General features: G+C 54.4%; 1 protein-coding gene across 2 annotated transcripts in view; it reads right to left on the bottom strand.

Annotated features, from left to right (window-relative positions):
• The window catches only part of INPP5A (inositol polyphosphate-5-phosphatase A), a 146,038-nt gene that overhangs the window by 82,027 nt on the left and 38,864 nt on the right, over positions 1 to 25,147 (bottom strand). For both annotated transcript variants that reach the window (XM_025274234.3, XM_025274236.3), the window contains exon 2: positions 11,472 to 11,513. In XM_025274234.3, the coding sequence (XP_025130019.1) occupies positions 11,472 to 11,513 (42 nt within the window). The remainder of the gene's footprint in view (positions 1 to 11,471; positions 11,514 to 25,147) is intronic.

Genomic DNA, 25,147 nt, shown 5'->3' with positions numbered 1-25,147 from the left:
GGCCCCACGGCCGGCAGCCTCGAGGCAACGCCGCTGGGCAGGTGTGGAGGCCACGCGAGGGGGTGAGGCCGCCCCGGGAGCCTGACCCCAGGCCAGGTGGCAGGTCGGACCAGCTAGGGTGGGGGGGAGGGACGGGATGCTGACCCTTGATTTAAAGTAGCAACTATAACTCATAGTTTACAGCAACTATAAGCCGCCGGCTGGAGCCCCCAGTGCAGGCGGAGGGACAGCACATGTTGCTCGGAAAGCTACACGGTCCCAGCGCGTCCACGTGGCACATGAAGGAGCAGGATGTCAACCAGAGGCAGGGGACTCAAAACCCACAGCTACCAGGAAAACACTTCGTGAAAGGCCAGACGCCAGTAAACAATTTCAAATGGAACGCGAAAGAAAAAGAGAAATAATCCAAAAGAAAGCAGAAATGGGGAAATAAAGCGACAACCCAGAAGGTGTAAACATAACACAGATAACACAAGGGCAGGCCCCAAGCCCACCGTGCCGACGGCCACACTGAACACTGATGGCCTGGACCCACACTGAGCGGCAGGGCTGCCTGGCCACCGTGGACAGTGGCGGCCGCGCCGGACAGCGCAGAGCAGAGCGCCCGCCACAGAAGGCCCGGCGAGACGAGGCCCCGCTGGCGCCTGTGCCCCAGGGGCCGGGAGGCGCCTCAGGGAGCGGCGGGGGCTCCAGAGGACGACGGGCACAGGACGACCACAGAGGGCTCGGGAGGCAGATGCACACGTGCACACGCCAGTGACAGGAACGCACACGCGAGTGCACGCACACACACGCGCGTGTGCACAGTGCCCTGACAGAGCCCAGGACGCGGCCGCGGGGCGCACCCTCTCCTGTGGCCCACTCGGCAGGAAAGGCCGTCACCAGGCCACAGAACAAACCACAGGCTGCTGCCCCGGCCTTTCAGGGGTCACAGTCGAAGATGGAGAAGCTCCATACGGTCAGCCAAGACAAGACCGGGAGCTCACTAGGGCTCAGAGTATCATCTCCTCATTGCAAAATTCAGGCTTCAGTCGAACAAAGTAGGGAAAACCACTAGGCCATTCAGGTGTGATCTAAATCAAACCCCTTATATCTATACACTGGAGGAGACAGATAGATTCAAGGCATTAGATACGGTAGACACAGTGCCTGGGGAACTGTGGATGGGGTTCGTAATATTGTACAGGAGGCGGCAACTGAAACCATCCCCAAGAAAAAGAAATAGATAAAAACAAAATGGTTGTCTGAGGGCGCTCTACAAATAGCCGAGGAGAGAAGAGAAAGGAAAGGCAAAGGAGATGCACTCATACCCATTTGAATGCAGAGTTCCAGAGAACAGCAAGCAGAGATAAGGAAGTCTTCCTCAGTGATCAAAGCAAAGAAACAGAGGAAAACAACAGAATGGGAAACACCAGAGGTCGCTTCAAGAAAATTGGATGTACCAAGTGAACACTTCGTTTAAGAACAGGCACAGTGAAGAAGAGAAACAGGCAGGACCTAACAGAAGAAGAAGAGGCTAAGAAGAGGTGGCAAGGATACACAGGAGAACCATACAAGGAGCGTCTAATCACCTGGATGACCATGATAGTGCGGTCACTCACCTAGAGCCAGACGTTCTGGACTGTGAAGTTAAGTGGGACTTAGGAAGCATCACTACTAACAAAGCTAGTGGAGGCGATAGAATTCTAGCTCAGCTATTTAAAATCCTAAAAGATGATGCTGTGAAAGTGCTGCACTCAATATGTTAGCAAATCTGGAAAACTCAGCTGTGGCCACAGGCCTAGAAAAGGTCAATTTTCATTTCAATGCCAAAGAAAGGCAATGCCAAAGAATGTTCAAACCGCTGTATAATTGCACTCATTTCACATGCTAGTAAGGTTACACTCCTTCAAGCTCGGCTTTAACAGTATGTGAACCGAGAACTTCCAGGTGTTCAAGCTGCATTTCGAAGAGGCAGAGGAACAAGAGATCAAATTGCCAACATTCACTGGATCATGGAGAAAGCAAGGCAATTCCAGAAAAACATCTACTTCTGCTTCACTGACTATGCTAAAGCCTTTGACTGTGTGTATCACAACAAACTGTGGAAAATTCTTAAAGAGATGGAGTACCAGACCACCTTACCTGTTTCCTGAGAAACGTGTATGTAGGTCAAGAAGCAACGATTAGAACCAGATATAGAACAACTGAGTAGTTCAAAATTGGGAAAGGAATACAACAAGGCTGTATTTTGACACCCTGCTTATTTAACTTGTGCAGAGTACATCATGTGAAAGGCCGGGATGGATGAAGCACAAACTGGAATCAAAATTGTCAGGAGAAATACCAACAACTTCAGATATGCAGATGATACCACTTTAATGGCAGAAAGTGAAGAGGAACTAAAGAACCTCTTGATGAAGGTGAAAGAGGAGATTAAAAAAAGCTGGCTTGAAACTCAACACTCAAAAATCTAAGATCATGGCATCTAATCCTATCACTTCATGGTAAATAGAAGGGGAAAGTGGAAGCAGCGACAGATTTTGTTTTTGTGGGCTCCAAAATCACTGTGGATACTGACTGTAGCCATGAAATTAAAAGACGCTTGCTCCTTGGAAGAAAAGCTATGACAAACCTAGACATTGTAATAAAAAGCAGAGGCATCATTTTGCCAACAAACCATCTAGTCAAAGCTATGGTTTTTCCAGTGGTCATGTATGGATGTGAGAGCTGGACCATAAAGAAGGCTGAGCGCCGAAGAATGGATGCTTTTGAGCTGTGGTGTTGGAGAAGACTCTTGAGAGTCCCTTGGACTGCAAGGAGATCCAACCAGTCCATCCTAAAGGAGATCAGCCCTGAATATTCATTGGAAGGACTGATGCCAAAGCTGAAAGTCCATACTTTGGCCACCTGATGCGAAGAGCTGACTCATTGGAAAAGACCCTGATGGCTGGGAAAGATTGAAGGCGGGAGGAGAAGGGGACGATAGAGGATGAGATGGTTGGATGGCATCACCAACTCAATGGACATGAGTTTGAGTAAACTCTGGGAGATAGTGGAGGACAGGGAGGCCCGGCGTGCTGCAGTCCATGGGGTCGCAAAGAGTCGGACCCGACTGAGCGACTGAACAGCAGCACGCGCCGCTTCCCCAGGCTCCCTGAGCACCCCTTCCTCACGTGCCTGCCTTGCTCACTCACTGTGCTCAGGACGGACGCAGAGCAAGCGCCGGGCGGCGTGTCAGTTCAACACCACCACAAGTCCGCGGGGGCAGGACCAGCTGTCACCTGGGGGACCCCGGGACCAGGAGTGAGAGTGCAGGCCTGGAGCTCTCTGGGCCGCTGAGGTCAGAGCTGCAGGCCTCCCCCTGCCTCCGGGAAGGAGCCTAGACGGAGAGCCCTTCGGGGAGGATGGCACGGCTGTCTTGAGGATGGACAGGAAAGTCCCTCCAAGATGTGGGCAGCGAGCTCAGGCCAGGAGCTGGACGGGCAGGGGATTCCTGGCCCTGGGGGTCAGGGTCGGGGCCTCCGCTGCCTAGGCTCTAACTGGGCTCCCATCCTGCCAACCTGGGACAGGGTGGCTGCCCACATCTGCACATGCGCTGGGCCAACATTCTTTACCAAAAAAAGGAGCTTCTGCGAACTCTAGGGGAGAAACATAGGCAACTGATAGAAATACGTGGGTTCTTTCCTAGGAAGGCTCAAGAAAAATATTTTGGAAAAGAGTGAATTAGAGATTTTGGCAAGGAAAAGCTGAGGGAATTAAAAATAAAAACAAAAACACACCACGCAGCCAAACAAAACCAGGCCCTGTCCTGACGCTGTGCAGGTGGTGAGGAGAGGGCGGCCCTGGTCTCCAGGACACGCAGAGCTGCCCGGCCCCGCTAAAAATAGCAGCAGCCAGGCCTTGTTAGGCCTGCTCCAGAGAGAAGTATCTGAGTTACCTAAAAAGGAATTACACCCTACAGACAACCCAGCACAGGCCGGAGAGCCGAGATAAGGAGCGAAAAGGGACAAAGGAATTTCTCCGGAGGCAAGATTGCTATTTACCAGCTACGCCTGAGAACACCCTGCGGAGACGTCTGTGACCCTCAGCCTGGGAGGCGGGGGTCCTCTGGATGCCCAGCTTCCCGCCCTCCGCCACAGGGCTGCGCCAGGACGGTGTGGGGGAGGCGGGGGTCTGCCCCCCGAGAAGGCCCAGACTCAGCTCCTGGCAGCCCCGACTGGACGCGCTCCCAGAGCCCAGGCCCCACAGCCGCTGCCGGCCGGCACCCAGGGCAGCATGAGGCTCCGCGAGCTCACCAGCAGGCGGGGGGCCTGGCCGTCCGAGCAGCGAGGGTGGCTCCCGGGCCCCGTGTGGGCAGGAGGGCTGCTCCGAGTCCTTGGGGCTGGAGGATTTCTAGCGCGGCCGTTGGCCCCGGGCACCCAACAGGCGTGCCTGACTGCCGACCGCAAAGCTGAAGCAGCGTCCAGCAGGCAAACCGTGGCTTTACCCCAGAACCGGACAGACACAAGGCTGTTCCTTCCAAAGGGGCAGAAATACGGAGCTTGGTCCGCTCTTAACACACCTGTTGCTTGGGACATCAGAGGTCTCTAAGAATGACTTGATTTTCATTTAAGAAGCACCTTCCCCGTCGAGGGGCGCACAGGATGGAAGCAGGTCCCGCGCCGACGGGATGCCCCCTGCCTCCTGGCTCTCCCCGTGGACCCCGGGGCCAGCTGGCGGCCACAGCTTCCTGATCTCAGCCCTAGAACCTCCTCCCTGAAGCCACCCGCTTCCTCAGGGTGGTTTCCAGTTTTTTGGGGATGCACATGCTGACCATGGGCCGAAAGGCTGCCGAGAGCACCCCATACAGCCTCTGACCACAGCAGCCCCATGGGTGTGAGTGAGCCCCCCCCAGGATCCACCTCGGGGGGCCCACCTCTCTCTGTATCAGAAGGGAAGCCTGGACATACGGGTGCCACCACGTCAGTGGGCTCCCAGGGAGCACCCACCTCTCTCCGTATCAGAGGCAGACAGGGAGCCGCAGCTCTGGCTGGGGTGGGGGTGGGGGTCCAAGGGCCCGGATGTGATGCTCGTGCGCGCCGGGCACTTACAGGGGCAACTCGGGGCGTGTGGGGCGGACGGCACAGCGATCCCCGCCTGGCTGCACTGCTACGTGTGACCACGCTGACCGGGCACGAAGCGGCTCCTTAAGGCCAGGGAGGCTTGTCATCGGGCCCCCGTGGGCCCCAGGAAGTGTGCCCTCTTCACACGCCGTGAGGGCGGGCTGCCATCCACGGCCACAGTACAGACTAGCGGCGTCAGCAGCCTGTTGCGGGCTCGGCGGGTCTGCAGGGAGGACCTCGCACCCCGACACGAAGGAGGCTGGGCACTGGGGGCAGCTGCAGACTCAGGCTGAGCCCAGAGCAGAGAGCGGCAGGTGAGGAGGGGCCCCACGCAGAAGGCACAGGGCTCTGCCTGCACCCCTGCCTCCCCGCCCAGCCCCCATCCCGCAGGAGCGCCTCCCTCCTGTCTCCACACACCACACCAGCAGGCCAGAGCACGCGCCTGGCTTCTCAAGAGGCTGACGAAGAGAGCAGCGGGGACCCTGCCTCTGGTCTCCCTGGAGAGGGACACCTCCCTGCTGCCTCAGGCCTTTCCTGATTGCTCTCATCGCTGCATAGACATGTAGTTCAGTTCAGTCGCTCAGTCGTGTCTGACTCTTTGCGAACCCCTGGACTGCAGCACGCCAGGCCTCCCTATCCATGAGCAACTCCCGGAGTTTACTCAAACTCATGTCCATTGAGTCGGTGATGCCATCCAACCAGCTCACCCTCAGTCACCCCCTTCTCCTCCCGCCTTCAATCGTTCCCAGCATCAGAGTCTTTTCCAATGAGTCAGCGCTTTGCATCAGGTGGCCAAAGTGTTGGAGTTTCAGCTTTGGCATCAGTCCTTCCAATGAATATTCAGGACTGATCTCCTTTAGGATGGACTGGTTGGATCTCCTTGCAGTCCAAGGGACTCTCAAGAGTCTTCTCCAACACCACAGTTCAAAAGCATCAATTCTTCGGCGCTCAGCTTTCTTCACAGTCCAACTCTCACATACATCCATTCATGACCACTGGAAAAACCATAGCCTTGACTAGATGGACCTTTGTTGGCAAAGTAATGTCTCTGCTTTTTAATATGCGGTCTAGGTTGGTCATAGCTTTTCTGCTAAGGAGTAAGTGTCTTTTAATTTCATGGCTGCAGTCACCATCTGCAGTGATTTTGGAGCCCCAAAAAATAAAGTCTGACACTGTTCCCACTGTTTCCCCATCTATTTCCCATGAAGTGATGGGACCAGATGCCATGATCTTAGTTTTCTGAATGTTGAGTTTTAACCCAACTTTTTCACTCTCCTCTTTCACTTTCATCAAGAGGCACTTTAGTTCCTCTTCACTCTCTGCCATAAGGGTGGTATCACCTGCATTTCTGAGGTTACTGATATTTCTCCCGGCAATCTTGATTCCAGCTTATGCTTCATCCAGCCCGGCATTTCGCATGATGTACTCTGCATAGAAGTTAAATAAGTAGGGTGACAATATACAGCCTTGACTTACTCCTTTCCCAATTTGGAACCAGTCCATTGTTCCATGTCCAGTTCTAACTGTTGCTTCCTGACCTGCATACAGGTTTCTCAAGACGTAGGTCAGGTGGTCTGGTATTCCCATCTCTTGAAGAATTTTCCACAGTTTAATGTGATCCACACAGTCAAAGGCTTTGGCGTAGTCAATAAAGCAGAAATAGATGTTTTTCTGGAACTCTCTTGCTTTCTCGATGATCCAGCAGATGTTGGCAATCTGATCTCTGGTTCGTGTGCCTTTTTTAAATCCAGCTTGAGCACAGACATTAACATGTTTCGTCAGATGTGCAGCCACTCCGTCCTTTTGGTGCTGCTGTGTATGTTCACATTTAGTACAAAGGTTCTCACGGTGCCTGTGCTGCACACTCACTGCACTCACTTACATCAGGTAACACTCACACTTCTGTGCACTCCTCACGGCTTCCCGAAGAGCCCGTCACGCCTTCTGCCCAGACGCAGGCCGGCTCCCTCCCTTCAGTCTGCAGGACTCTACTTCCTCCGTGGCCCTACGACGAGGACCTTCACCACCATTCTGCAGGCAGGCCCTGCGCCCCACCCCCTTCCAGGGTCCCGGCAGGAAAGCATCTCATCTCCCGGGAGCTGCACCGTCAGGCTCGGGGCATGAGTGCTCGTTACAGAAGCTCCTTCCACTCAGCTTGCCGGAAGTTTTCATCAGAAATGGTTATAGAATTTCAGCAAATGCTTTTCCTGCATGTGCTGAGATGATGGTGTAGTTTTTCTTCACAGTTGGTTGACTTGAGTGATCTTATCTATTAATTTTTGAACGTTACACAGGCTTGAGCCCCTTGGTGCTCACGCATAACTTTTTGATGTGCCGCTGTTTCTATATGTGTGTGTGCACGCATGCGTGTGCATCTGTGTGTGCATGTGTGTGCATGCGTGGGTGGGTGTATGTGCGCCACGTGTGGGCATGTGTGTGTGCATCTCTGTGTGTGTGTGCATGTGCGTGCATGCGTGTGCGTGTGTGCACATGCGTGTGTGCACATGCGTGTGCGTGCGCATGTGTGCGTGCATGTGTGCCTGTGTGCGTGTGTGTGCATGCATGGGTGGGTGTATGCGTGCATGTGTGTGTGCATCTGTGTGTGCGTTTGCGTACGCGCACGTGCGTGTGTGCGTGCACACGTGTGCGTGTGTGCATCTGTGTGTGCATGCGTGTGTGTGTGCATGTGTGCACATGTGTGCATCTGCGTGTGTGTGTGCATGTGTGGATGGGTGTATGCACGCATGCACGTGCATGTGTGTGTGCGTGTGTGCGTGCGTGCACATGTGCGTGCGTCTGTGTGTGTGTATTGCATGCATTGTTACACACGTAAACAGTTCTACATGCTTGACTTGCTGAAGTTCCTTGAACTCGGGCGTTTACTCCACGCAGGAGACAGACCTGTGTTCTCACTAAGACGACTCTGTTCACCTTTGCTGTCAGGCCACTGCTCGCATCACAGCGTCACGTTTCAACCTTCTTGAAAAGCTCGACAGAAACGTCAGTGTGTCTTGCTTAGATGTTTGACAGAACTTATCAGTGTTGAGGAAAACTTTAATAAAGAGCTCGTTTATTTCTTCTCGACTTAGCTTCCTTTGCTTTTCCAAAAACATCTTCCTTTCATGTAAGTGTCCAGATTTATTGGCAAAAAGTTGTTCATGATCATTCCTTTACTATCTTTTTATTGTCTACAGGATTTTCAGTGACCATTCCTCAATGTCAAATTTCTGAAATTGATCATTCTTTCATTCTTATCTTCTACTTTCAGAAATTAGATATAGAAGAGCAAATCAAATGGAAAGTAATCAAGAAAAAGGAAAAAAAAAAAAAACAGTGAAAAAGAAAACAACGGACAGAATCAGTAAAATCAGAGCAGCCCCCGAGGTCAGCACAGCTAGGGAACCGCTAACCGTCCCATGGGCAGAAGGGTCTGATGTCCCTGCATCTTCGCCTGCCTGCTCATTTCTTTTTATTGGTTGTAAACATCAAATTGTGCATTCCAGCTCACTGGACACTAGCCTGAGCATCCTCTCGGGCTTTAATTGGCCAGTACAGCCTGGCCCCTGATCCCCTCAGCCACACTGTCCTGTCCTGCCCACTGCCTGAGGTCTGAAAGCCAGTGTTCCTTATACATTTTCTGGTTTTAATTTGTTTAAGACAGGACAGGAAATTTGGTACCTGTTTCTGTGTGTACCCAGGTTCGATCCCTAGGTTGGGAAGATGCCGTGGAGAAGGGAATGGCTACCCACTCCAGTGTTCTTGCCTGGAGAAGCCCATGGACAGAGGAGCCTGGCGGGCTACAGTCCACGGGGCCGCAAAGAGTCGGACACAAATGAACAACTTTCACTCTCACTTGCTCCGTGTTAGCTGGAAGCAGATAATACTCATCACGTTATTTTTTTAATTATTGCCAGAGAAAATTGTGGAAGGCTTTCAAATGGGCATAACAGACTAGGGGAGCCCTGCCCCTGTCTGGGTTCTTTCAACCTTAGTGACCCCCGAGCTGTTGTACAGTCCCGTGAACTCTGAACTCCAGCAGCATCGCAAGCACTCAGGACCGCAGGACGCCAGTGTCCAGAGAAGCACAGCTCGCGCCTGGCCAGCCCTGCACCGGTGGATGTGAGCTCCCCTTGGCATCGCTGAAAGGAGAGGCCGGTGTTCCCCCTTTGGACTCTTCTTTGAGCCAGTTTTAACACCTTACTGGTTCTCTCATCAGTAAATAACAAATATCTATTATCTCAATAAAGAGTGGTCACCACTTGCTCGTTTTCCGTGTCTGTGTGAGCCAGCGCCCCACATGCTGTCAACACACGCGCGGTCTTGTGTCTGGCCGAGGGTGGCACCTTCTCCCTGGGACGCACAGACGTCGGGCAGGAGGCTCTGACGTCAAACTCGAGGCAGAATTCGGTGGGGGGCATTTATTTATCCTCATCTCTGCACAGTTCCTCACTCTCATCCAGAGAGCTGAGCACACCCTGCACACACACACTCCTGGTCCCTGGGCCAAGGCGTGTGTTCCGGGGAGGAGGCAGGCGCCCGGACACTGACTTGGAGGGCAATGCCTGCCCGATCCCTGGGCTCCGCTTCGGGGTACAGCCGCCGGGGTGCATGTGCAGCCGGGAGGCTCTGAAGGGACGCCTCCTGCCTGCTCCCAGGGGTCTGTCACCGCCAGGACCCCTCTGAGCCCAGACCCAGGGCCACCACCTGCCACCACCCCAACATACTCCCACCGCGTCTCACACCTGCCGGGGCCAGCTGTGCAAAGCAAACAAAAGTGACGGAGAGTGGAGAGCCGACGGTGGAGATGGGGCTCCACACTTCAGGGCCTCTCACTCCACAGTCAGCCCGGGCAGCTGCTGGGGACTGAGCACGCCTCCGAGGTAACCCTCTCCAGGAAAGGGGCCTCGCCCGACCCACTGGGCCAGCTGCCTGCCGAAAGCTGACCCCACAGCTCAGCCGGGCCAGGCTTCGGCCAGGGACCCTGAGGCCGCTGCCCACCTGGGCGGGTGAAATGCTGGGAAGAACGGGCTTGGAATGCCCTGTGACAGGAACAAGGCCCACGACCTGCTAGACGCGCCCCTGACACCTCGAGCCCCCCACTCTCCTGGGCCTCGGGTGGGAACCCATCCCCCTTGGCCGAGACCATCACCCCCTCCGACAGCCCAGGCCCTTCCTGCTGGACCCCGGGCCTCTCGGTTCCAGAGAGGACTTGTTGCCCCTCCCTGGCCTTCACCGTGGCTGGTGCATCTGGGCGTGTGGCCCACCCACACCAGCAGACTGGACAAGCAGCTGCCCCCTGTGCCAGCGTGGATGGCAGGAGTCGGGGGACAGCCCAGACACAGAAGGACACCGAGCGGACCCGCTGAGGCTCAGCGGCCTGGGACCACCCGACTCCCGCACCTCCTCCTGCCATCAAAGCACCCGCGCCCGCCCCGCAGACCCGCCGTGGAAGCGCCCTGCGCCGTTGGCCATGCTGTCCCCGCCCGGCTCCCTGCTCTGCGGCCCCACCAGCCTCCAGGAGCCACAGTCCCCCGGCAGCCCTGGCCAAGCAGGATGCCATTCGCCCACCAGTTCCCAGTGGCCTCTCAGATGCCCCATGGGGGGTCCCACATGCGTCACCCGCCCGGGGAACACGGGCTCCAGGAGCAAAGCCCTCTGTCGACACCGCAGAGCTGACCCTGACATCCCGGAGAGAGCTGAGCACAGACATGGGGCCCCACGGGGAGCCAGGAAGGAGCGGCTCGCCTGTCAGGCCTCGCCTGGAGCCTCCGGCCAGGGTCCAGCCCAGCGTCAGCATGCATCCTGCCCAGACCCCGGGGCCGAACATGGGCTTTGCTGCCCCACCCTGCACCGCAGGTCCTCCCGAAGGTCCCCACTGACGAGCAGAGCCCCAGCCAGGGGCATCTAAGAAGGCAGGGGCTTCTGAGGAGGAACCAGGAAGTGGGAGGCACCCCTCCCCCGCTGGGGGACACCCTTCCCAGGTGGACCCCCACCCCAATCCCCCCCAGGACAGCGAGGCCACAGCCCCTCCCTCTCCCCCGAAACCCCCTCCCAGGGGCCCCCCACCCCAAGTGGTAACTCTCCCCCACCCCAGGACACTGAGGCTGCAGCCCTCCCCCTCTGCCTCCGTGGAACCCCCTCCCAGGGGGGGACTCCGGTGGGGACTCCACCCTGCACCCCCCCCAGTGGGAACTCTCCCTTCCGTGCCCCCGGCCCCCCCAGGACACCAAGGCCGCAGCCCCTCCCCCTCCCCCAAACCCCCCTCCCAGGGGGACCTTCCACCGTGGGAACTGCCCCCGCCCGAGGACAGCAAGGCCGCAGGGGAACCCGGGCCTCCAGCAGCCTGAGCTGCTCCCTCGTGTGGGCCGGCTGCTGCCCGGCTCTTACCTGATAAAACTCCCGAAGCCAGTTCTTCTGGAGGTTTTCTGGCTGTAAATTAAAGAGAAAAAAGAAGACAGTCAGGCCCGTGACACAGGCCGGCAGCCCCGAGCAGAGACTAACGTGACAGCCTGTCTGCGTGCTCACTGCAGGGCTGGGGCACAACGGGGTGGGGCCCCTTCCACACCAGGGCCTGGTCTGCCACTCAGCGGGGATGAGGGGCGGGCACTGGAGCTGGACCCACAGCTGACCCCAGCCCTGCTCGTCCTCAGCAGTGAGGGGTCCCTGGAAGGGCTTCCTGGAGGCCAGGCCAGGGTGTCAGGCAGGACCCAGCAGCGTGGGGTCCCAGCACTGGCCTGAGAATGGGCAAAGAGCTGCGTGGCCCCAAGTGTCAGCTTTGGGCATGTGGGCCCCAGGGAAGAGCTGGCACAGGGAAAATGGGGGTGCGCCTCTTCCCACATGTCCCACCAGGCTCCTGGACCCCCAGGCCAGCCAGCCGAGCGGGGCACACGGCCCCGGCCACCCAGCACGGTCAAGGTGCTGAGGCGGGAAAGGGGGACACACGGGGACCCTCAGGAGGTGGCAGAGCTTCACAAGTGGGAGACGAGAAGCCCGACGTCCAACGCCGCTGGGCCACATGCAGAAACGACTCAGAGCAAACACAGCCCAGCACCCCCGAGACTCACACCCCGGATCCAAGCAGGGCTCTGGGCACCAGGGATGCAGGCGGAGCCAGGGCCTGGCTGACCACCCGGACGCAACACAGCCGCAGCAGCGCCACAGGCAGGGGCTGCCGCCAGCGGAGGTTTCCACGTGTCCTGAAAAGCAGGAAGACTGGACTGTGGACAGATCAATGAACAAAGAGAAAAAATGCCTGCAGACCCCGAGCCTCACAGACCATCGAGCAGGGGGCGGAGAACATTCCAGGCACCTGCCGGACACAGACGGCAGCCGGGGTCCAGCCAGGTGTGGGGTCCCCAAGGCCAGGTTCAGGAGCCAGGCCCCAGCCCCACGTCTGAACAGCGAGGAAGGCACGCCCTGCCCCCTCTACCACCCTCACGGGTGAGCAAAGAGACGACAGCGGGAGATGGCAGCTCGGAGAAGCCCCGGCAGAGGCTGAGCTGCGACAGGCTGCACGGCCAAGGCTGAACGTCGGTCTCTGGACTTCAGGGAAAACAACGCCCGAGCCAGAGAGATTCCACCCTACGTCCTCAGGAGGCTGACAGCAGAGAGCAGCGAGCGTAGGGAGTCTGTGCAGAAGCGGACCCTCAGACACACTGGGGGTGCAGGCACCATGGGAAACAGCATGGACTTGCCATGTGGCCGGGCGATGTGTCCGCGAGACCCAGAAATGCTCATCCACAGAGACACAGCCACGAGCACGTGCAGCAGCAGACCAGGAGCCGAAAGGCAGGAACCACCTGGAGACCCATCAGCTCAGGGACGGAGAGATAAGGCATGTGATCACACTGCATGGCAGCCATGGACACAGGCCACACATGCCATCAGTTCACAGACAGAGTGATAAAATCCATGGTCACACAGCACAGCACGCAGCCACGGACACAGGCCACACGTGGGCAGGCCTCAGAAACACCACGCTCAGTGCAAGAGGCCAGACTCCAGCTTACACAGTGCCCAGAACTGGCGGGCCCACAGACGGGGCGGGCCACTGCCAGCCCCGGCGTCCGAGGGCGGGGCTGGTCTGCGCTGACCACGGCGGGAGGGGGGCAGATCCACTTTGAGAGAGGGAACAGCACTGCAGTGCGAGCCCCTCCCCCACAGACCCTGCTGACCCCTCCCCAAGCCAGGGGCCCAGCACACCCGCGCCGGGGCCAGCACAGGCGCGGGGGCCACGATCAGTCGGCCTCGGGCCCCAAGGCGATCAAAGGAAGAGAACTCTCAGGGCAAGGCCCCCATTTCCCCCAGCCCCAACTGAGGGCAAAGGGGCTGGTCTGGGGGTGCAGAGGGCCCCACCAGCATTTCAGCAACCTTTCTACACCAGCATCCATGGGCTTGGCCTGGAGACAGAGGAAGGAGAGATTCAGTCCCTAGTCCTGATGTCCAGGGGCACGGCCGGACATGAGGCCCCTAGCCCTGCACTTGAACCCGCGGCCCTGCCCGACACACACGGGTCCACGACATCCTCACCAAAACCCTGCAGGAAGCGGCCCTCAGCAGGAGACAGGAAGCCTTAGGACCAGCTGAACTGCTGCTGTTTAAGACCCCTCACCACATTCCCAATCGACCCACAGGACAGGCATGACCGGGACCCTCAGTCCTGTCCCCGGCCCAGGACCCAACCCGCGTGACTGCCCAGGTGGGCCCGCAAAGTCTCCAAGGGCGAGGACCACCCAACCTTCCTAAACCTGAGCTTCCCACCTCGGGTGCCCGGGACTCACTCCCTCCAGGAGGCACCCCAGAGCTGCTGCACAGGGGGCTTGAGCCTGGAGCCAGAGGAGAGGCTTGGGGCGGGCACAGTGCAGGGGGAGTCAGGCCCCCAGCAGCAGGCGGGCTTACGCCGCACTGGGGGTGCGATGCCCCCATGCTTGAACCAAGGGTCCTGCACGAGGAAGGGCTGAGCAAAGCTCTGGGGCCAGAGGGCCTCCCTCTCCCGAGACAGGCTGGACACGCCACAGGCAAGGCACTTGCCCGGTAGGTCACCGGGAGAACATGGGCATGTGGACGAAGCGGGCTGCCCTGCGTGACTCTGGATGGCGCTGATGGGAATCAACGCGGGGACAGAGGCCTGTGGTGTCCCCTGTAATGGAAACCGCACACACAGGCCCCGGGGCTGAGACAACAGATCTCTCTGCACGGCCTGGGCTCAGTCCCCAGCGCCGCCACAGGTTCTCAGGCCTCTGCTCCTACCATCCCTACCGGGCACTCAGAAGCTGGGCCAGGTACTCCACAGCCATGCACACACACGTGTGCACACACCACACATGCACACTGAGAGCACACACACTCCCACACGTGCACACACCCGCACACACACACATGTACATGTGAGTACACACACACACACGTGCACATGCACGCCCACGAGTACACATGCATACACGTGTGCACACACCCACACATGCAGACACATGGGTGCGCACACACACATGTGTGTGTACACATAACCACCACCTGGACTTGGCCCTGTCGGGGACGGAGAGCACGGAGCATGGCCCGCCCTCCCCCGGCACAGACCTGCACAGCCTCCTGTAAGTGGCGCACAGCCTCCTGTAAGTGTGCGCCCACTCTGCCACCGCCCAGGAGGTCCTGGCCATACTGACCAGAGTGTGCTCCACAGTGGCTCACACAGAAGCCCACCTACTCCAGGGACCTTCAGCCCCAAGCAGCTTGTAAGTCATCTGGGTGCCCTGCTGTGGCCTGTGAAATGGATCAGAACCTTCCTTGCGTGGTTGGGCCCACGGCCTGGGGGCGGTCCTGCCAGGTCAACAGCCTGAGAGCAGCGCAAGGCTGCTCCTCAGGGCGGCCACGTCGGGAAGGGGCAGCAGGACCTGAGGCTCCTCTAGTCGGACTCTGGGTCACCAGCTCGCTTAGATTGCCAGTATGACTCTCAGCCCAGGCGGCTGTGGGTTCCCCAAAACCATTAACCCAACAGTCCTAATAAAAATGCTTTCAACAAAGATACACCCGTGTTTATGTTTAGAGAGGCCTCCAGAGGCTGTGGGATAATTAAAGGGCAGCTCTAAACAGACAACAGGGGACGAGAGCGGCTGGAGAACCCAGCCCACCTGCACATCAGGGCCACGCTGACCCACTCGCTGACCCGACCCGGGCACTTCCTGGCCAGCATCTCACCCTCCCAAGCTGACTGCTGGCCCCTCAGCCCCTCCGCGTCCCTGCAGGTTGTCTGCTCACCCCTGACCTCCACAAGGGGACGTCCCTCTCCCTTCACAAGCACTCCTCACGGCCTCGCTCAACTCTGGAGCCCCCAGCCTGGACCCTGAGTGCTGAGGGGCAGTACCATGACCCCAAGCCACCAGACCTCGGGCTCCTCTGCCCTCCCCGCTCTCACACTCATACACATGCTCACACATTCACACTCACGCAGACACACTCTCAGACACACATGCTCTCACACTCACACACATGCTCTCACACACACTCATGCGGACACACTCATGCAGACACACTCTCACACATGCTCTCACACTCACACGAATGCTCACACACTCACATGCATGCTCACACACTCACAGACACACACTCACACAGACACACACACATGCTCACACACACACTCATGCAAACACTCTCACACAGATACTCACACATGCTCTCACATACACACTCATGCAGACACACTCTCACAGACACACATGCTCTCACACTCACACACTCACATACACTCACGCAGACACACTCTCAGACACACATGCTCTCACACACACACACGCAGACACTCTCACAGACACTCACACATGCTCACACACTCACACATGCGGACACACAGATACACACATGCTCACACACTTGTTCCCATGAGGACACACGGCTCATAAACTCACATGTGCACATGTGGGGACACACACATGCAGACACACAGAGATACACACATGCTCACACACTCATACACACGTGCACATGTGGGCACATATGTTCAAACACACACACACCTCTCACACACATGCACACACACAAAGATACACACTCACATGCTCACATGTGCACATGCAGACACACACACATGCTCACACTCATACACATGTGCACATGTGGGCAGACACACACACAAAGATACACACTCACACACACAAAGATACACACTCACATGCTCACACACATGTGCACATGCAGATACACACACATGCTCACATACACATGGAGATGCAGACAGACACATGTGAACACACTGCTCACACTCGCATGTGCACACACACGCAGACACACACAGATACACACTCACAAGCTCACAAACATGCACATGCAGACACACTGCTCACACCCACAGACATTCACATACGCTGACACACGCATGCTCGCCCTCACACATGCCTGCGCCCCCCTGCCCCTCTCCAGCTCCTCCATCCGTCTGTCCTTCACTTCTGCCCCAGGAGCTGCTCTCAGCCAGGCCTGGAGGCCTCATAGTTGCAGCCCGTATTTGGCTAATGCAGAGTTATTTTTAAAACCACTAAAGTAAGAATAAAAGATAAACACACATAATAGTTCTTAAAGAAATACTCTCATTTCAGCCCAAAGCGTGGGCCAGGCCGGCTCTGTGCGCTCCCAGGAAGCACACGCCGCCCTGAGCTCTCAAGCACCCTGTCTGCAGAGCAGAGACTGTCAAAGCACGCTGGGAAGTGTTAAGGATACTCATTCTTTCCAAATGTGAAATTCTATTTCTGGAATTTTCGATCCTAGAAAAAAGTAATCGTAAACAACAAAAATGCTCTGCACACAAAGAAGTTCAAGATGGCATTATGTATAAGAGTTACAGTTAAGAATACCACAGAGTTCACTGATAAAGAGAGTCACGTGAGCCATCTGCGGAAAGGAAGGGGGCGGCAACAGAAAGAAATTCCTGAAACAGTAAATAAGTCCTGAGTATAAACATGCTGGGAGAGACTGAAGGCAGGAGGAGAAGGGGACAACAGAGGATGAGATGGCTGGATGGCATCACCAACAAGATGGACAAGAGTTTGAGTAACCTCCAGGAGTTGGTGACAGACAGGAAAGCCTGGCATGCTGCAGTCCATGGGGTCGCAGAGAGTCGGACACGACTGAGCGACTGAACTGAACAGATAAACGTGGTGCGGCACACACAACACCGCAAACAGGATGTAACGCCACTTACAAAAGGCCAAAAGGATAAGGTGTATTTTACCAAAAAACCCACAACATCTGATGAGCACATATTGACACGGAAGCATTTCCACCTTAATGGAGATGCAAGGAGCACAAGCCCCACAGCGAGGACCAGGCCCGCACACACATGCCCACCTGCTGAGAAGCCCCTGCAGACCTGGCCGCCATGCCCACCACATCCTCCCCGGGCCCACGTGAAAGCTGGATGGCCCACGTGGCCCACGAGGAACGAGGGGCTGCGTGGAAGGTGCACGAGGGCGAGCTCTGGCCAGCTGCCGCTTTAAACGCTCCAGCAGGGCGACAAAAAAAGACTGAGAAAAGAGCACCAAAATCCTGAGTAGCTGTATTTGAAGAAATTTCTCCTTCTTTTATTGTCTTCTTTTTAATATGTTTATAATTACATTACTTTCATATCTTTAACTCTTAATTTTAAAAGCTTGAGGAAGAGAAAAACAATGAAAAGAACACCAAAATTCTGAGTAGCTGTATTTTTCTTTTCTTTTCTTCATTTTAATGTTTATAATTACATTACTTTCATATCTTTAACTCCTAATTTTAAAAGCTTGAGGAAGAGAAAAACAATGAAATCTCTCAGAAGACTTTGGCAACATTTGAAACAACCGCTATTCCCTATAAACAATTTTTAAAAAAAAAAAGGCAAATGACAAACAGGGAAAAGTATTCGCAGCTTATGTGAAAGGTATTGGGCTGATCTGCTTATTCCTGCACAAAAATAAGTCAGAAAACCAACAACCCACACACCACAGCACAAACATATATACACTCCACATACACATCACAAACGCACACCACACACATACACATGCCACACACACACACACACCATACCACACACCACATACACACATCACACCACAAACACACACAAGCCACATGGACACCACACCACAAACACACACACACACACCACACACATACACACACACACACACCCCATACCACAAACACACACACACCACACGGACACCACACATCACATCACACACACACACACACGCCACACCAGAAACACACACACACCACACACATATACATGCCACACACACACACACCACACCACATACACACATCACACCACAAAGACACATACACACACACACACACCACACCACATACACACATCACACCACAAACACACACAGACACCACACAACACAACACGTACAACACCAAACACACACACACCCCACAAATACAAAGCTGCTCAAAGCCACCTGTGGCCAGTGACCACTGGCCTGGATGGAGCAGATTTCGGAGTGTTTCCATCAACACGGGAAACGTCTCTGACTCAAGACCAGTGTTGTCCAGTCGCTGTGTGTGATGATAAGAATGTTCTCTATTTGCACCAGCTGAATTTCCACTTAAAATGGGTACTGTGACTAAATAACTGAATTTAAATTTTTACTTAATTTTGATTAAATCAATATGAGTCACATATAATTAGCCATTACTAGACAGTACAGCTCTGGATAACAGAAAAGGAAGAAAAACTTTGAGGTCTACCATGAAAAAAACATATGCTATTGACTGACATAGAAAGGAGAAAGGCTGCATACAAAAGAGGGGCACCTTCAGGTCAACCTCACAGAGCAGTGCAGACGCCCGTTACAGAATGCAGCGGCAGATAGAAAACTCACCATCAGAACCAAGTGCAATCAACCGTGAAGCAATGGAAGGTTCAACATGAGGAAAGCCTCTAACGCAACTGACCAACAAAATGAAGAAAGGCGCGTGATTATCTCTACAGTGACCGAGAAGTCAACTAGAAATTAGGCAGAGGAAGGGCTTGGCTGGAGCTCCACCACCCGTGGACGGACGCGTCCCCTGTGAGCCTTCCCATCTCGTCCCAGGGATGGGGGTGGGGGAGACGAGACACGTGAGGGTCTCAGCCCAGCGGCAGAGGCCCCCTAGCAGAGAGAGGCGTCACCACAGACTACAGGTCACCTTGCCCCCTCCTTACCCCACACGAAGATGCTCCAGGGCAACAGTCGTGGACTCCAGATGGGAGAGTGCGAGACACAGGGGCCCCCAAACCAGGACACGGGGGGGTGGAGGGCAAACCCGAGACACAGGGGCCCCCAAACCAGGACACGGGGGGAGACATAGGGGTCCCCAAACCAGGACATGGAGGGGGGCAAACCCAAGACATAGGGGCCCCCAAACCAGGACACGGGGGGGCAAACCCAAGACATAGGGGCCCCCAAACCAGGACACGGGGGGGGCGGGGGACAAACCCAAGACAGAGGGGCCCTCAAACCAGGACATGGGGGAGACACAGGGGCCCCCAAACCAGGACACAGGGGGAGACATAGGGGTCCCCAAACCAGGACACCAGGGGGTAAACCCAAGACACAGGGGCCCCCAAACCAGGACACAGTGGGGTGGGGGGCAAACCTGAGACACAGGGGCCCCCAAACCAGGACACGGAGGGAGACATAGGGGCCCCCAAACCAGGACAGCAGGGGGCAGGGGGCAAACCTCTGACATCACAGCCACAGCTGACGGTAAACACGGCTCACCCCCGGCCCGCACTGTAGGCCTCAGTCCCTGTGACCCAACTCATCACGTGCAGATTTCAACAAAAATTACAAGGCAAGAGAAAATCAGTCTAAACGTGATTGATTGATTGATTGATGTTTATGGACAGCTTTTGGATCTTAGTGCCCTGGCCAGGGGTAGAACCTGGCCACCGGCAGTTGGAAGCTCAAAGCCCTAGTCATTAGCATGTGCGCATGCTCAGTCGCTTCAGTCGTGTCTGACTCTTTGCGACCCCATGGACTGTAATTCGCCAGGCTCCCCTCTCCATGGGATTCTCCAGGCAAGAATACTGGAGTGGGTTGTCATGCTCTCCTCCAGGGGATCTTCCCGACCCAGAGATCGAACCAGAGACTCCTGCATCACAGACAGATTCTTTACCACTGAGCCATCAGCTGCTGCTGCTGCTAAGTCGCTTCAGTCGTGTCCGACTCTGTGCGACCCCATAGACGGCAGCCCATCAGGCTCCCCCGTCCCTGGGATTCTCCAGGCAAGAACACTGGAGCGGGTTGCCATTTCCTTCTCCAATGCATGAAAGTGAAAAGTGAAAAGTAAAAGTGAAGTCGCTCAGTCGTGTCCGACTCTTAGCGACCCCATGGACTGCAGCCTACCAGGCTCCTCCGTCCATGGGATTTTCCAGGCAAGAGTACTGGAGTGGGGGAAAGCCCCCTAATCACTGGACCTACAGGGAATTCCCTAAAGACATTTTTAAAAATGCATCAGAATCTGACTCAATTATGACACAGATTTGGAATTATCAGAAAGGGAATTTAAAATAACTGTGACAGGAAAAGTGGACAGTTTTCAGGAACAGATGGGTAACAGAAGCAGAGTGATGGAAACTCTGAGAACCAAAAGGAAACACTAGAAATCAGAAACACTAACAAAAATGAAGACTGCCTTCAGTGGCTCATGCACAGATTAGACATAGCCAAGGAAATAGTAAGCTTGAAGATACGGCAATAGAAGCTTCCAAAACTGAAATGCAGAGATTATAAAAATGAAAAAAATTTACTGAACATCCAAGAATTGTAGGACACAAAGGAGCAACATCAGAAGACAGAGAGAAGAGAGCAGATGATAAGTGACAACTTCAAAAGATGAAGTGTACACAGAACAGCAACACCAGAAGAGAGAGAGAAGAGAGCAGATGAAAAGTCTGAAGAGACAATGGCCAAGAACTCTGCAAAGGTGTGACCAAACCGCAGATCCCCAAGGCTTAGAGAACCCCAAGTAGGATAAGTACTAAAACATCTAAACCTCATCTTAGACATTTAGGCACAGCTGCTGAAAGCAAAAGATGAGGAGAAACCTTGAAATAAGGAGGGAAACAAACACACCTAATCAATAGAGGAGCAAGGACAAGAACCACAGTGACAAAAACCCCACGGGCAAGGAGACCGTGAATCGAGATGTTTCCTGTGGGCGGAAGAAAACCAAAACACCAACCCAGAATTACGTATCCAGCAAAATTATCTTCCAAAAGTAAAGGGGAGATAGACTTAAACTTGGACAAACAAAACTGAGGAGATTCATAACCAGTATATGTGAACATGAAAAGTAATGGCTTCAGAAGTTTTTCAGGGAGAGAGAAAATTATATAGGGGATATAAAATAAGGGGGTTTAAATAAGGGGAAGAAATAAACGAAGGCTAAAAATATTAACTGAAAAGTTCTTCAATAGAAGCAAATCAACCAGGATTTGGTAAGTGCTTCCTGAGCGGGCAGAATTCCAACAAGCCTCCAGGGGCTCCACCTGGGCGTTCACTCCCACGTGGGGCGGGGCTGACTCTGTAAGATGCCACTCCCCCAACTGGCTAACACACGGCCAAGATGAAAGGGACTCTGCAGAGGTAATGAAATTCCAAAGTTAATGGATCTTAAGTTAATCAAAAGGGGGATTATCTCAGGTAGGTCCAACCTTATCTGGTATCAGGTGAGTCATTTAAAAGGGTCTAAAGGTCAGAGTCTGGAAGCAAAGGATCTCGCTCTCCTTTGCCGCCCCGAAGAAGCAAGACGCCAAAGGTTGTACAGCCTGGAGAGCTGACCCGCAGCCTGTCCCTCCTGGGGGCTCCAGATGAGCAGGCAGCCCCTGAGGAGGGGACCCAGCTCTGTGTCCCACCCCCCACCCTGCAGAAGAGGGACACGGGGAGGCGCTGAGCTAACCCGAAGTCCCCGAAGGCCTGTTACACAGCAGGGGAGCCCATCACATCCCTGATGCTACAAACGCACGTGTGAGTGCAGTAAAACGGAAGGCGTGTTACTTTAAGCTTTTCCCCGCTCTGGTTTCACTGTGCTGTAAGGTCTATGGCAAGGATCTAATTCACAATGTTACCCAAATGGTTAAACTGTACGAGTGACCGTTCTCCCCAGCTGCTACTGCACGGCCAGCCTGTCTGTGCCTCCCTCGCTCCCTCCAATAATCAGCCTTATCAAATATTTATTTCACTCACATATTCAAACAAACAACTCAACGCTTCCTTAGTTTACTGTTTTCCTGGGCTTTTCCTGTTTCTTATTCAGTAATGTTTGGATTTATGTTTATCCTTCCCACGTTCCTTCAGTTTATGGCATAGTTCTCTATTTCATTTTGACTAAAGTGCTTTCTTTATTTTTAATACTATCACAACTTATCACAGAGTATATTTATTAGAAAAACGCCACCGCATGCACACCTCTGCCCCTCATCCTAAGGCCAGTCCCTGCCTCCTGTGGGCAGGCCAGCCACGCCAGGCGCTCCTGGAAAGGTCAGGCGCCTGGCAAGGGTGCCCACCATTCCCACATCCACGCCACCTGACACCCAAGGCACAGGGGTGGCATCATGTGAGCAGCAGCCAGAGGCGTCACGGCAGAACGGGAGCCAGGCTGCCCGCCCCACAGAGGGTGATCCCGCGGAGCAGGTGGTAAATCTGAAACAAACAGCAAAGGAACTTGGGGAAAATGGCAGGACAAAAGATTAACATACAAAAATCAGCAGCGACCACAAATACAGACAACGGCCGGTGAGAAGGTGCATGGGGAAGGAAAGCCCCACTTACAACAGCAACATAAGAAAAGGTACCAGTGAGGAGTAAACTTTAAAATGTGACAAGTTTACAAGAGAAAAGTGTTAAGACATTCCTGGCAGAGACGAGAGTCAGATGTGAGTCACCGGAGCGCCTTGCGGTCCTCAGAGCCTGACTCCTGCGGAGCGTCAGGGCTGATCCCCGGTGAGCCTCCCACCCCACCCAGCTCCACCGGATAAGCAGTTCTAAAGTTCACACGGAGAAAGGAGCCATGACTCAAAGTTCGAATACCAGTTTTAAAGAGAATCATGTGTTCAACTAAAATTTTTTTAAATTGCATGGTGAAAAAATTAGTAAAATCAAAAACTGTGAAACTGATTGAAAATATTTTTAATATATATCAGGGGTGAAGAGCTTATCTTCCTAATATTTGAAGAATTCTTTAAAAAAAAAAAAAAGCATTCTTTAAAGTCCAGGGGAAAAAGGCAAAATATGAAAAAACCCAAACAGCATCACAGAAAAGATATCTGACTAACTTCTCGGGGGAGAGACGTCGCCTGCTTCCTAGACCGGAGGGGCCGGGCTCCAAGGTGGGGTAGGGGGGCACCTGGACCCCAAAGTCCAACCGGAAACCGAAGGGGGGACATGTAGGCACCCACACTGCAGCCACCCTGCAGGACAGCAGGCTCCAGGATGGTCAGTGGCAGAAGGATCAGGGATGGGGGCCAGACTGGAAGAGACAACCGTGACCCCAGGCCCACGGAGATCCCACGCCACGGGAAAACCAGGGAAAGCAACGTGCGGAAGAGACCGGGCCACGGGACTCATTCCGACCGGGAGCTTTGTGGCAGCAAAGCCCACAGTGGTCGGACGGGCGCTGTCCTTGCAGCCAGGCTGCTTGCCACCTCCTCTCTAGGCAGGTTCCACCCCGGCTCACAGCCCCTCTGCACCCAGGAGGGGCTTGGCTGTGGACAGCGGTCAGTGTGTAGCCGCTGGACCGGGAGGCACAGGCAGGAGCAGGGCGCCTGGGCCCGGACGCAGAGCAGTCAGCGGGCCTCCAGAGCCCACCTCCCCCGACGCTCAGCGCCCACCGAGGTCTCCCCGCCTGGCCTGGGGGACACGCTCGTCTCCAAGACTCATCCTGCCCACAGCACTCAACGGTCCCAGCAGCTTCCCCGCAGCACCCAAGGAGGGACCTGTGCCTCCAGCTTGCTGTTCAGACCCTCGGTCGTGTCCAGATCTTTGTGACCCCGTGAGCTGCAGCACGCCAGGCTTCCCTGTCCTTCACCATTACTTTGGTCCCAGAATTTAATCAAACTCATGGCCATTGAGTCGGTGATGCCATCCAACCATCTCATCCTCTGTTGTCCCGTTCTCCTCCTGCCTTCAATCTTTCCCAGCATCAGGGTCTTTTCAAATGAGTCAGCTCTTCGCATCAGGTAGCCAAAGTATTGGGGCTTCAGCTTCGGCATTCGTCCTTCCAATGAATATTCAGGGTTGATTTCCTTTAGGATGGACTGGTTTGATCTCTCTGCAGTCCAAGGGACTCCCAAGAGTCTTCTCCAGCACCACAGTTCAAAAGTATTAATTCTTTGGCACTCAGACTTCTTTACAGTACAACTCTCACAACTGTACATGACTACTGGAAAAACCATAGCTTTGACTATGCCAACTTTTGTCCATAAAGTGATGTCTCTGCTTTTTAACTCACTGTCTACATTCGTCATATCTTTTCTTCCAAGGAGTAAAGCATTGTCTTAATTTCATGGCTCAGTCACTGTCCACAGTGATTCTGAAGCCCCAGAAAATAAAATCTGTCACTGTTCCACTTTTTCCCCATCTATTTGCTGTGATGTGATGGGACTGGATGTTATGATCTTCATTTTTTGAATGCTGAGTTTCTTTTTTTTTATTTTATTTTTAACTTTACAATATTGTATTGGTTTTGCCATATATCAACATGAATCCGCCACAGGTATACATGTGTTCCCCATCCTGAACCCTCCTCCCTCCTCCCTTCCCATACCATCCCTCTGGGTCGTCCCAGTGCACCAGCCCCAAGCATCCAGTATCGTGCATCGAACCTGGACTGGCGACTCGTTTCATATATGATATTATACATGTTTCAGTGCCATTCTCCCAACTCATCCCACCCTCTCCCTCTCCCACAGAGTCCAAAAGACTGTTCTATACATCTGTGTCTCTTTTGCTGTCTCACATACAGGTTCATCATTACCATCTTTCTAAATTCCATATATATGCATTAGTATACTTCATTGGTGTTTTTCTTTCTGGCTTACT

This window comes from Bubalus bubalis, chromosome 23 (assembly GCF_019923935.1).
Source record: "Bubalus bubalis isolate 160015118507 breed Murrah chromosome 23, NDDB_SH_1, whole genome shotgun sequence".
NCBI lineage: Eukaryota > Metazoa > Chordata > Mammalia > Artiodactyla > Bovidae > Bubalus > Bubalus bubalis.
This window is presented reverse-complemented; position numbering and strand designations above follow the sequence as displayed.